At 40.9% G+C, this 12,473-nt stretch overlaps 1 protein-coding gene across 1 annotated transcript in view; it reads right to left on the reverse strand.

Moving 5' to 3' along the window:
- Positions 1–12,473, reverse strand: part of AGPAT5 (1-acylglycerol-3-phosphate O-acyltransferase 5) — a 59,249-nt gene that overhangs the window by 34,260 nt on the left and 12,516 nt on the right. The window contains exons 2-4 of the mRNA XM_045810848.2: positions 9,896–9,965; positions 4,676–4,791; positions 2,385–2,474 (exon numbers count right to left, since the gene is read on the reverse strand). Of these exons, the coding sequence (XP_045666804.1) occupies positions 2,385–2,474; positions 4,676–4,791; positions 9,896–9,965 (276 nt within the window). The remainder of the gene's footprint in view (positions 1–2,384; positions 2,475–4,675; positions 4,792–9,895; positions 9,966–12,473) is intronic.

The following is a 12,473-nucleotide window of genomic DNA, read 5'->3' on the forward strand; positions in this document are numbered from 1 at the left end:
GAGGCCAAAACTTTCAACAAAATCGTAGGAGGTATAAAAAAAGGCAACATAAAGCAGTCTGAAGAGACAAAGCAGGCGCCTGGGTGGCTCAGTGGGTTAAGCGTCTGCTTTCAGCTCAGGTCATGATCCCAGAGTCCTGAGATCAAGCCCCGCGTCGGGCTCCCTGCTCAGCGGGAAGCCTGCTTCTGCCTCTCCCTCTGCTGCTCCCCCGGCTTGTGTTCCCTCTCTCGCTGTGTCTCTCTGTCAAATAAATAAATAAAATCTTAAAAAAAAAAAATGAGAGAGACGAAGCAATCAAAAATTTCAAAATCAGATATAGTAGAGGTGTTGTAATTACCAGATGGGGAATTTCAAACAACTACCAGCAACATGATAAAGGTTCTAGTACAAAAGGTGGGCAATTCTCACGATCAGATGGACACGTTTAGCACGGACATGGAAACTGTGAGACAGAATCAAACGGAAACACTGGGAATGAAAAAGGAACAGAGATGAAGAATGTCTCTAACCAGTGCTAGCAGCAGACCAGGCGAAGCCAAGGGAACAATCAGTGACAGGAGAAGAGGTCAGTGGATATTACCTACACTGTAACACGACAGGGAACAAGACAGTGAAAATAAAAACACCACAAAAACGTATCCAAAAACCGTGGAACAAATAGCCCCAAAGACGTGTAATTGAAGAAGAAAGAGAGACCAGGGTAGCAATAGCACTTAAAGAAACAGGAGCAAGGGATGTTCCAAAATTAATGACAGACACGAAACCAAAAGTCCAAGTTCAGAGAACCAAGCAGGATAAATAGGGAGGAAAAAGAAAAAGAGCACACTAATATGGAAAACACTTAAACTGCTGCAAACCAAAACCAAAGAGAAACTCGCAAAGGCAGCGAGAGAGAGAAAGAGATGACAGAGAAGCAAGGGGGAACTGTAGAGAGCACGGAAATCCATGCAAAGAGGGGGCTGTACACATCTGTTCGGCAGAGACAATGTCGACAGAATAACCAAGAAACCAAACAGCCGCTCCCCTGCCTGCGATGATGCAGAGCTAGAGAGAAGAGGGATGGACCCTTCAATGTGAAAGTCAGTGCTGAAATTTAGAATAATTTTTTGAAAAGACAGTAAATACACACACTGCCAATCTATTCTGCGTCGTGGAGATCTACAAACAACGGCCCCCATTCTGCCCAAATATACCAAATTGTTCAGAGTAAACAGACCTTTCTAAGGCTACACTTCGTTCTCAAGGGTAAGTAGTAACAGGATAAAGGAGCACTGTTTATCTCAGTACATTCTACGCCAGGTCATCCCCAAACAGAATGCAATTTCATAATGTCGAAACACCTAGTAAAGGTCCATAAGCAAAAATCTTGAACATTAGGGCACTTCATCACCCGACGCTGGAAAACTCGTCTTTCAAAAGGAGCTCTGGCTGCCACCTACGAGTCCTGGCGAGGAGAGGAAAAGAGAAAGAAGGCAGACAGAAAACAAGATGGAGGAGGAGGAGAGAGAGGATGAGGGAGGGAAAAAACGAAAAGTTGTAGCCGTGAGTTAAGTTGCTGAGCTCTGGTGAGCAAAGCTTGAGCCGTCGCTGCAATCAGGGTGCTCTGCCCTCACAGGGAGCCGGGGAAAAGCCACTGGGCAGCAGTTCGCAGTCTTCGAAGACAATACCGAGATTCCTTTTTTGGGGGGCAAAGTTTTATCAAACAATATTTATACTGAATGATTCATTTGCAGATATTCATACTTTTTTTGACCTTTCATTTTTTTTTTTTAAGATTTTATTTATTTATTTGACAGAGAGAGACAGCCAGTGAGAGAGTGAACACAGGGAGGGGGAGTGGGAGAGGAAGAAGCAGGCTCCCAGCGGAGGAGCCTGATGTGGGGCTCGATCCCAGGACTCCAGGATCACACCCTGAGCCGAAGGCAGCCGCCCAACGACTGAGCCACCCAGGCGCCCCTTTTTTGACCTTTCAAATAACAATGTATATGGCAATCCAAATTTACACCGACACACAGAGAAGTTGCTTTTTCTGAAACGACACATGATACTGAAGATGGGCAGTTAGGTCAGGTCAAGGTCGAGGTCAAGGTCGCAAGTGTGGTCTGGACTTCCATTCACAGACCAGTCACGCGCCGTTCTTGTTGCACGGTTGGTGGTCCTTACTGACCAGCAGCAAAGACTGAATCGTCTGCAGCCTCTTCCTGAGGGCTGAAAACAGCTGCTCACCTCTATGTAGACAGTTTTTACTGCCTCAAGAAAGCTCTCAATCATTTATCACCCATGGAATGATACATTTTCAAAATAATTCTTAAGTTCTAAATTTAGTTCTTAAATTGAAAACTGGGAATGGACAGGGAAAATAATAAAAAGGAGCGTGATCTTACCGGAGTTCCTGCGCTCACGTAGCTCTGCAGCTTGTTCCTCATGTCCTTTTCATTGAACTTGGCACTTCGCTTTACATAGATGCCTCCGTGCTGCCACATTTAAAAAAAAAAAAATGGGGGGAAAAGTATTGACTATTAAAATATCCAATGGCCAGTCATCAAAAAGGTAACTTCACTCCCCAAAAGTAAAGAATAAAATTACAGTTTAGGAATTAAATTATATTTAACACATTCAAATATAAGCATCTCATAGACATTTAACTGAAAGTTCTCCTAGGTTTCAATATAATTGAAATAAAAACTGCATGTACGTGCCACTGGAAAACACATGAACGTTCAGTTTTGTTGACAGTTAAAAACGCTTTCATTTTTTTAAATAAAAAAACTTGATCGATAACATAGTTCTTAGCTCTCAATTTTTCCAATGACGTAGACTCACTAAAAGCATCCTTAAAATGTCAATACTCGTGATCTTTAGGGATTTTTAAAACTGACTCGGCTGCAGATGTGTATGTAGCACCGTTATGAACTCAACTGTGTTCCCCCAAAATTTATATGTTGGAGCCCTAACCCCCAGTGTGATGTTATTTGGAGATGGGGCACTTAAGAAGGTAACCAGGTTAAACAAGGTCATTAAGGGTGGGCCGCAGTCCAGGAGAACTGGTGTCCTATAAGAAGAGGAGAGTAGGACACCAACAGGCGTGTGCACAGGGGGAGACACAGGGAGAAGGCAGCCGACTGCAAGCCAAAAAGAGAGGCCTCAGCAAAAACCGATCCTGGTAACACACTGATCTGGCACTTCCAGCCTCTAGAAGTGTGGGGAAATAAATGTTTGTTATTTAAGATCCAGTCTGTGGTATTTTGTAAGGGCGGCCCTAGCCAACTAACGCAGGCACTGTTACGAAGGAACCCTTCATGAAACTTGCAAAGTGTACTTCACCAAAACTTTGCATTAAGTCACCATATTATTCGCACTCGCTTGTGCTAATCTGAACTCATCTGTAAAATAAGCCGACTGGCTGAATTTGACTTTGTTTTAACCAAGAACATGAGTAAAAGGAAATGCACAGATAGGAGCAAGGAAGGGACAGTATAGAGACTATAAAAAGGAGAGGAGGAGAGGTGGCCTTCCATCCTGGTGGCAGTTCCTTCCAGATAGGAACCAGCATGCCTGAGTGCAGAGAAAAAACTCAACTGCTCTACGGAAGACATGTCACTGTTGACCCAAACAGAGAGGGCTGATGAGAACAAATTCATAGAATTAAAAGCCACAGCATGCATATACCACAACATAAAATTTTCCTAAGCTGTAGCGGACACGATGCCTACTCAACACACTAGTTCTGGATCGCCTGTCATTTAACTTGCTTCTCAAAGTCTATTTTAATTCAAAACACCTGGGTTCCTTCCCAGGTATATGGAAGCTACAGAAGTGAAGACCAGGTATCTTTCCTTAAAAATTAGTGGGGAAGTGAAAAATGTATACAAGTGTGGTATCAAGAGAATCCGTTAAGTGTAACAATAAAGACAGCCCAAGACAAAAGCGGGGTGGAGGGAACTGCCAGGCTCAAGAAGGGTTTCATAATCGCATCTACACTGGGCCTTGGAGGCAGAGGAACGCATATGGCCTTGAACTAAAGCAATAGCTCAAAGAAGGACAGGGAGGGAGAAACCGATTCGGGCTCGAAAAAGGAAGGTGGGTTGCAGGGAGGCAGGTCATGGGGGAGCGTGAATGCCACGCACGGGAACTGGCCGCGCTACGCTTGAGAAACACACACTCTGAGCAGATAAGCGGCTTGACCAAATGTATTCTGGAGAAGCAAATTAAAGGCATTTTGGAAAATATCTTATACTAAATGTTTATTATGCTCCCGACACTCATGTTCAACACTCTGCATTACAGCACACTATTTTTTAATAATGATCCTACAGATCATAATTAAGTTTGACTATTAGTTTCTTAATGTAATCATCTGTCCGATTCCATGCCTTTAAATTTTCCTAGTTGTTTGATTTTTGCACGTTTGCACGTTTGCTATTTAACTAGCTGGGTGATCAGACAGGTACATAAACGCAGACCATTAAAAATGCCCAAGTAAAATTACTTCTGTTTGGAATAAGTTATTAAACCCACAAAAATAAACAAAACAAAATACATTTATATTAAATGCATGTTCAGTTTCCAAACCTCAAATTTTTATAAGCTGTGTACATAATGAAGAAAACATGGAAAAAGTGACCTGAGAAAAATAACATGGAAAAATTACCTGAGAAAACATGGAAATAATTACCTGAGAAAAATAACACCCATACAATGGAAGCCACTTTAACCCATCTTTCAGCACGTAGCGTACATGTCCAAGAGCATTCTGCCTGATGGCCAAAATATCAGCAATAATCCAGTCAACTGCAAAGACACAACCCAATCAGTGCATAAATGATCTGGATGTGAACTCTGGCATTCCTTTCCCACAAACAGAAAAAGCCTCCTAGGAATATACTTTTGGAAATATGAGTAGAATCTGAAAAATTACTTTGTATCAACTGTAGACATTTAAAAATTACAAATTCCATTAAAAATTTTTTTTGGTGTTTTTTTTTCTTTTTGCATTTCTTGAAAGGCTTATTTCAGAGGTAAAACGCAAAAAGTCACAAACCACCAAAGTGATACGAAAGTAGCATGAAGGAAGAATCACCTCTAATTCTTTTTTTTTAAAGATTTTATTTATTTATTTGACAGAGATAGAGACAGCCAGTGAGAGAGGGAACACAAGCAGTGGGATTGGGAGAGGAAGAAGCAGGCTCACAGCGGAGGAGCCTGATGTGGGGCTCGATCCCAGAACGCCGGGATCACGCCCTGAGCCGAAGGCAGACGCTTAACCGCTGTGCCACCCAGGCGCCCCATAAAGCACCTCTAATTCTTAAGTCTAAAAAACACAACAACATTATAAGCAAAAAATGGTTACATGAAACTGTCATGTGCGGCTAAATACTGTGTATGTAGTAATATGTTCAACACAGGGCAAGGTCACTTCATCTTTACTGGTGAATTCCAGGGCACGACCCTAGGTTACAATGTCAGAGCGAAGATGTGAGGCTCACAACCGCGCTGGCAGAGATGTGCCCCTTACAGGACCCCAGCACATGTCCCCAGGGGGCTAGTAAAGGTCATACAAGGGTATGTTATCACTGAAGGGTCACAAAAGCAAAAGTAAGAAGACATGAGTGTGCTGATAATAACAACAACACTTCCAGGAAGAGAGAAGAAACTGCAAGGAGAAGCACTAGCCCGGGCAGAAGCAAAGAGCCAGAAACCAGAGAGCCGCGTGCAGAGGGTGGCAAACTGGGGGGATAAGAGTCAGAGGAAATGAAAGTAAATGAAGCGGGAAAACAGTAAAACGTCTTGAAGACCAGAGACCTGGGTTTGAAAGCAAATGGCTACAACATCTCTTTGATAACAATGAAAACTGGTCTGGGATCCTTGGCGCTAAAAAATGGTAAGAATCTCTGAAAAAGACACAGTCTTACTATCACATGTGTATCCACGGCCATAGAAGCCAGAACAGAAGGACTGAATGAGAGGGAAAATGTTAAAGTCTACGGCAAATAAAAGCCTGGAAATTAAAGCAGTTAACAATAGTTTAAACCCAAACTGACAGTTTTCCAGGATTACAGCTGTGTGAGAGCCTTTAGACAATACATCACACTAGAGAGAACATCCCAAAGAAGACTTTGCCAGAAAACACTAAAAATTATTCTTGTGAAAAATCATTTTATCAATCATTGCAAATCTCTTTTTAATCTTTATCATTCAGAAGTTCTTTCTTGGTGACTTAAGTTATAACTATAACAGCTCCTTTTAAGTACAGTGTTGCAGAGATATCCTCCTACAACCAGGGATCCTAGAGGCCGTGTCTGTCAGCTGCAGACACCCACGCTACAGGGCGACCAGCTATCACTTTACTCTCCAGGGTGTGACTTCCTATGAAGCCATCTCCCTAGCCCCTTCCTGCTCATTCAAATCACCTCGACAATGCTGATAAACACAGCTCTTTCTGCTGATGTCTCGGAAACCAAATGATCCACCTTGTAATAACTATGTAATGTAAATAAATTGTGAGAACTAAATGTACAACCTGAGCATATTGGGGGTACAAGGCTAAAAACAAGATATGGCATCTTTTCCTGGAACAATTATCTTTTTAAAGTTTGGAGGAATTTTTAATAATGCATTTTTATATTGAAACAAGCATGGCTACACACGGCCTAGAATGAATGCATCTTCTAAAACTTTTAAGTGTAAAATGTGTCAGGTTGGTATTAACTCTCCTGGGCTATGACCTTAAGCTTGCACAAACTGTAGTGGAAAAGCTTAAGAACTAACTTAAGTAGTTAAAACACACAGATTTTGTGCCATCAGTTTTTGCTGTGATGCCTTTTACCTTTACGTTTCCTGTTTATTCTCAACTACCTTTACGTTTCCTGTTTATTCTCAACTAGGTTTCTGCTAGGAGCCACTAGACCACAGCTGAGCTGCTGGCAGCTGAGATGGGAATGTGTACCTTTACAGTAACTATTCACACTGCCACAGCAGTGTCATTGTTTCCATGAACTCCGCAGAGAGCAGAGGGCAGCAAGGAGAGCCAGCAAGAAAAGCAAGGCTTTTCTCCTCTATGTTATTATGTAACATCAAGCCCTAAGTCACAAGGATACTGCGTAGTATAACAGAGATCCTGGGCAGGACGCACTTGCCTAGCACGGACCCAGCACTGCCTGCTCCTTAGCTGTCAACACCACCACCCCTGCTGTTAAAAGCCCCCTATAAACCAGGCACACGGAGAGACGAGGAGCTAGCCTATGTCAATTGCCTTAAAACCCTGAGTAGACATTCTCACACTTTACAAATACGGCTAAGAGAAGCTAAGTAATTTGCCCACTGTCACACAGCCCACTGCAGAACAGCAGATGAACCAGGGTCTGCCGGCAAAGCCCACACTTTTTTTATGATAATCTACTCACCACACATTTTGTTAGTCAAGGCGAATATCACTGAAACCAAGAAAAGGGTGCATTTCATGACATCAAGGTAAACAGTGTCAAAAGCAGGTATTTTAAAAGGCCAAGAGGAAGGAGTAAGAGCGACTACGTCCTCTCGGCAGAGAAATAAGTTAAAAGACTAAGAATACAGAAACAGCAAGGACACATCAAGTGAAAGCATCAGAGAAGAGATACTAATTAAAACAGCAATTGTTTGGAATTTGAGGCCCAGAAGAGACTTATTCTGACAGGCCTAAGAGAGGGCAAACGAGAAAGTCTAAGTTGAAGAGCAGTACTGAAAATATTCTTTCTGCTAATTACATTTTTAGATACTCATTTGTGGTTCTTAACATATCTCAGAAGGGTCTTAAAAAAGGTATCCAGACCCCACCGGCCAATGACCCCATGACCATGAATAAGGTTTAGGGGCCTCTGGAACCTAAAACTATACACAAATTTGTATATGCCCATTTTTCTGGGCATAATCTATCATACTCTAAAACCTGCAATTCTAAAGTGATTTAAAAGTCACTATCTAGTTATGTTCTGAAGTTATGAGCTTTTTAAAAGGCATTCAAAAAAAGTAGCTTTCTCAAATCCCAAAGGCTAACTGGTATAGGACCCGGTACCAGAAAGTCTCAGGCCCTGAGGGGTCAGGTAAAGGGACGAGGAAATGGCTCTGTGACCCGAGAAGTGAGCCTTTTTCAGGTCAGGTGTGGGCTGACTATGGAGCTCATACTTCCCCTATTACCTTCTAGTTCCAAACACACAAGTAGGAAAGAAAACAAAACTGTTTTCTTTCAAATGTTTTCCCCAAAGGCCTCACTCTGAAGTAATGTATATACAGGCCACCGCGTAGTCAGGACACCAATGACAGCGGTGGTTCTCATTTTATTGCTGGTGTTACTGCCACCGCCTCCAGGGACGTCGAGAGTACTTATTGCATGTGTTCAGGCTAGTTCCACAGCTCTGTTGATACAACTATTTCCACTGAAACCCAGCAAAAAGAAGGTTGGCAGGGAACCTGAACAAGGAATTTTAAGAGAGAATCCTCTTTACACACACAAAAAAACTTTAATAAAAAATGAACCAGTGGGTCAACAAAAAGGAAATTTGGGTTGTTATGAGCCACTCCCTACCCTGGACCCATAAATCCTTCCTATTTGGATACTGGAAGCCTGGTAGAAATGTGCCATCAGCAACAGGACAGCAGCGGCAGGACTCTGGGAGTAGTAAAGACCCAGTGGGTCTGTAGCAACGGTTAGGACACAGGAAGAAGTAGGCTGCTCTACAGGCCTGCATGGGAAGCAGACACTGACCCAATCAGGCTGCTTGCTTTGCTAAGTCAAATGTAACTAAACTGTCTGAGCCAGTCACATTCATAAAGCCAGGGAAATACACAGATACATCAAAATTCCTAACAACTCTTTGTAGAATCAACTCTTGTCCCATAAAACCGAATGGAATCATTAATAAGCTAAATCGAGAAAAACGCACTTCAACTTCTTTCACTTTCTTCACCTTACCCATGGTATACGTAGTAATAAAAGCAACAAAATCATGAAGAGACACAGTTGACAGGAGGAAGATAAAGAACAGCCATAGGCTTAAGTGATTTTTCCATTACCCTTATAATCCATCAGGTTGCTTTTAGCTCTGAACTTCCAGGGACTATATTTCTTCAAGTAATAAAAATGGAATTTAGAAGTGCAAAAGCAATTAATAGGTTTCAAAAAAATATGAAGTGGGATTTTCTTTGGATTGAATTATCCGTAGAACTAAAAAGTACCTTAACCAATGTCAATTTCTCGGGTTTTGATACTGTACAACAGCTAGATAACATGTCATTTCAGGAGAAAATTGACGAAGAGGTCATGGCACTCCATATACTACTTCTGCAAATTCTCGAGCATCTATAATTATTTCAAAATAAATAGTTTTTTAAAACGTGCTTTGAAGTACATACTGCACTGTAATTGAAGACCAGAGATTTCTGTGAGTCTTCTGACAGAATAGCAAGCTATAATTAAACCAAAACATTTGAACTGCAGACATTAGAAATTAATACTGTCTTTAGAGAAGTAGTCACCTATTAGCACCTTTCTGCTTCACAATCAAAAACGTAAAGTGTATACACTTTGACCCAATTTTACTTCCAAAAACAGAACTTACAAAGGGAAGAATGCATCATTTAAAAAACTATTCAAAGAAAGAAAATAAATGAAAGAAAATGGCTCATTTACACACATCAGAGGGAGAAAGGTAAATCTGGGAAAAGCCATAGTTTTCCTATGCCTGACTTTCCAAAAAGGTTAAATCACAAAAATATAAGGTCACAATATAATATCTGCATTGGAAATTCATGTTTTAACAATATCCAAAAAATTTTTTCATTTAAATAAATAAAAACATTACTTTGAATGCCCATCTACTTTCTGTAGAAAACCTACATTTCATGCAAATGAAATACAAACCTGTGCTTTGATGATTTGCTAAATATATTATATTTTCTTTATTTCTTGGCAAATCTCCATATAGCAATATCTAAAAGATAAGAAAGAAACATTAATATTTCAAAACATGCACTACTGTAACAAACAAAATAGCGCACTGTCAAAAAATCGACAATGTCATGAATATTTCCATCATGATTAACAAAAATTAGATTTCTCTTAGAAGCACCAGAGACCATAAATGGCATGTTTATAAAGAAGTTAAGTGCAGGGCAAGTTAATGGTTATGAAGTGAAACAGAATGATCAACACCCTCATGAGAAAAATACAAGAATTTATTTACTGACTGCTTACAAAATCTGAAGCTTTTTCTGTAAGATACATCCTCCTTCAGAAAGCCTACAGCGTAGTGTAAGAGACAGCCATGTAATGCAGTGACTGTAGTAAGCCATAACACAAACACTAGGAAAACACGGCATATTTTATATTAGAGAACGGTCCACTGCAGAGAAGCAGCACCCACTAGGCGTGGTGTGGTTTCAGCATATGAGATGAAGGAAGGACGTTCATGAAAAGGTGGACAAAGAAATGGAGTGGTAGCGTCTGAGGCCTGTGGAGGCACCCCCAGCAGTCTCCCGGTCAAACCACAGCTGCATGCAGAGTTGGTGAGCTGGAGCAAGGAGACCCCAGGGAGATCTAGACCAGAATGGGAAAAGTCTTTTGGGCATAGGGCTTACTTAAAAAAATTAATAAAATTAGAAAAAAACCCCAGAAAGTTCAGGAGATAGGTGACTTCCAGGACTGGCATGGGGAGGGGGGGCAGGAAGGGGGATGCAACATGGGAGGGGCACATGGCAGTTTCAAGTCTAGCAGTCATGTTTTATTTTCTTAAACTGGATGGTGGGTACACCAAGGGTGTAAGGGACCAAGGGTGGCATGTGTTCATTATGATTCTGTAATTCTGTATGTCTTAAATATTTCACACAAATTATTTAAAGAAGTTAAAAGTATATTTTTAAAGACTTTCAGGACTGCTAACAGTGGTATTTTTTTTTTATTCAAGGCATTTTTGTTTCTGTATCTTGTCATCATGGATTATGCAAGATTACGAATTAACTAAAAGGGTTTTTTAGATCTATGCTTTCAGATGTCCACACAAATCTTTTGGTTGCAACACTCTTCATTAACATCTTCACAACAGAAGAAAGAAAATGACATTAACTCACATCAATCTCTGTAGAAAACTGGAACTTGAGGACATAACATTCTGGAGGTCTGGGACTCAGACTGAGGTTTCTATTCTATTCCCCAGAAAACTATACCGTGTTCTACATGTAATATGTGTTTAGATATTTGCTCAATTTTTAATTAGTAAAGTCTATCAGTGCCAAAAAACAAAACAAAACCCTAAACCAACAGTTTGATCTATGCAGGGTTAAAAGGGGAGTTCTCGCTTGTGAACGATCCCCATTCTCTCGCCAATAAGCAGGAATTGCGTCGAGAGCACTGGGTACAACGCACCACGTTGACAATACTGCAGCCACATGACCTTCTATTTTTTTGGCTTAAGTTCCCTGGAAGGGATATTCACATTTAAAGGTTTCAGTTTAATTGATTCAAGCTGATTACCACTCTTTGGAGACCGGCCTGCCCCCAGGCTAAAGTCAGCACTTGAACCATGCAAGAAGGGACTCTCCCTTTCCTTTCTTGCTCTGAGCCTGATTAATAGACTGTCAGGCTGCAGGCTTGGAAGGTAGATAACAGACAAGTTATTCAAAGGCATTTTTTTTTTTTTTTTTTTTTTTAGTTTGTGGTAATTCTGGTATGTTCCGAATGGATGGGGCCGGCAGCACAGGTTGTGAAAAAAATTACCCAATGCAGAGTGAAGGAGAGAGAAGTTTACTGAATACACTGCAAGACAGGAGCAGGCAAGATGTCCAAGGAGAGACTGTCTCCCAAGGCAGGGGTGAGGGGCTGTAGTAATAGGTATGGGAATATATGGAATTCTTCCTTTTCTAGTAACTGTAGCTGGTTGTAAGCAGCCCATTGATAGGTGAGGGCCTACAGCCATTTCCGGTGGGTCACCTAATGAGCCTGTTTGCATTCAGCTCAGTGGTCCCTGTGGGCCCTTTTTCCTTGCTCACGTTTCCACTGCTAAAGCCTGCTCCCTAAAAGTGCCTCTATGATATCTAGAGAAAGTAAGTAGTGAATTTAATTGGACAAAACAGATGGAGAACACATAGTTCTACTGCTAGATCACTCTGAAGGAAAAAAACCTAATTCAGAGCCACTGAACGGAAAATATATACATACATCTTTCATGCCTTTAATGATGATTCTTTAATATGCACAGTATCTCACCGAAATAAAAGGTATTTCCAAATAAAACACAAGAAGATGGGAAAAAAAAGATGGTAAGCCTTTCACAAAACATAATTTAGTTATCTTAAAAGAAATATTTGGATTGATTGCCTATTTAAATTTTTTCATTTGCCACTAATAAATTGGTTGGAATTCAACGGAAATAAGTGAGAAAAAAGTAGCCCTTCATAATTAAAACCTGAAAAGATCTAAAAGCAAAGTAAATTATGAACTACAA

The sequence above is a fragment of the Ursus americanus genome, chromosome 27 (assembly GCF_024610735.1).
Source record: "Ursus americanus isolate L20-20 chromosome 27, mUrsAme1.1.p, whole genome shotgun sequence".
NCBI lineage: Eukaryota > Metazoa > Chordata > Mammalia > Carnivora > Ursidae > Ursus > Ursus americanus.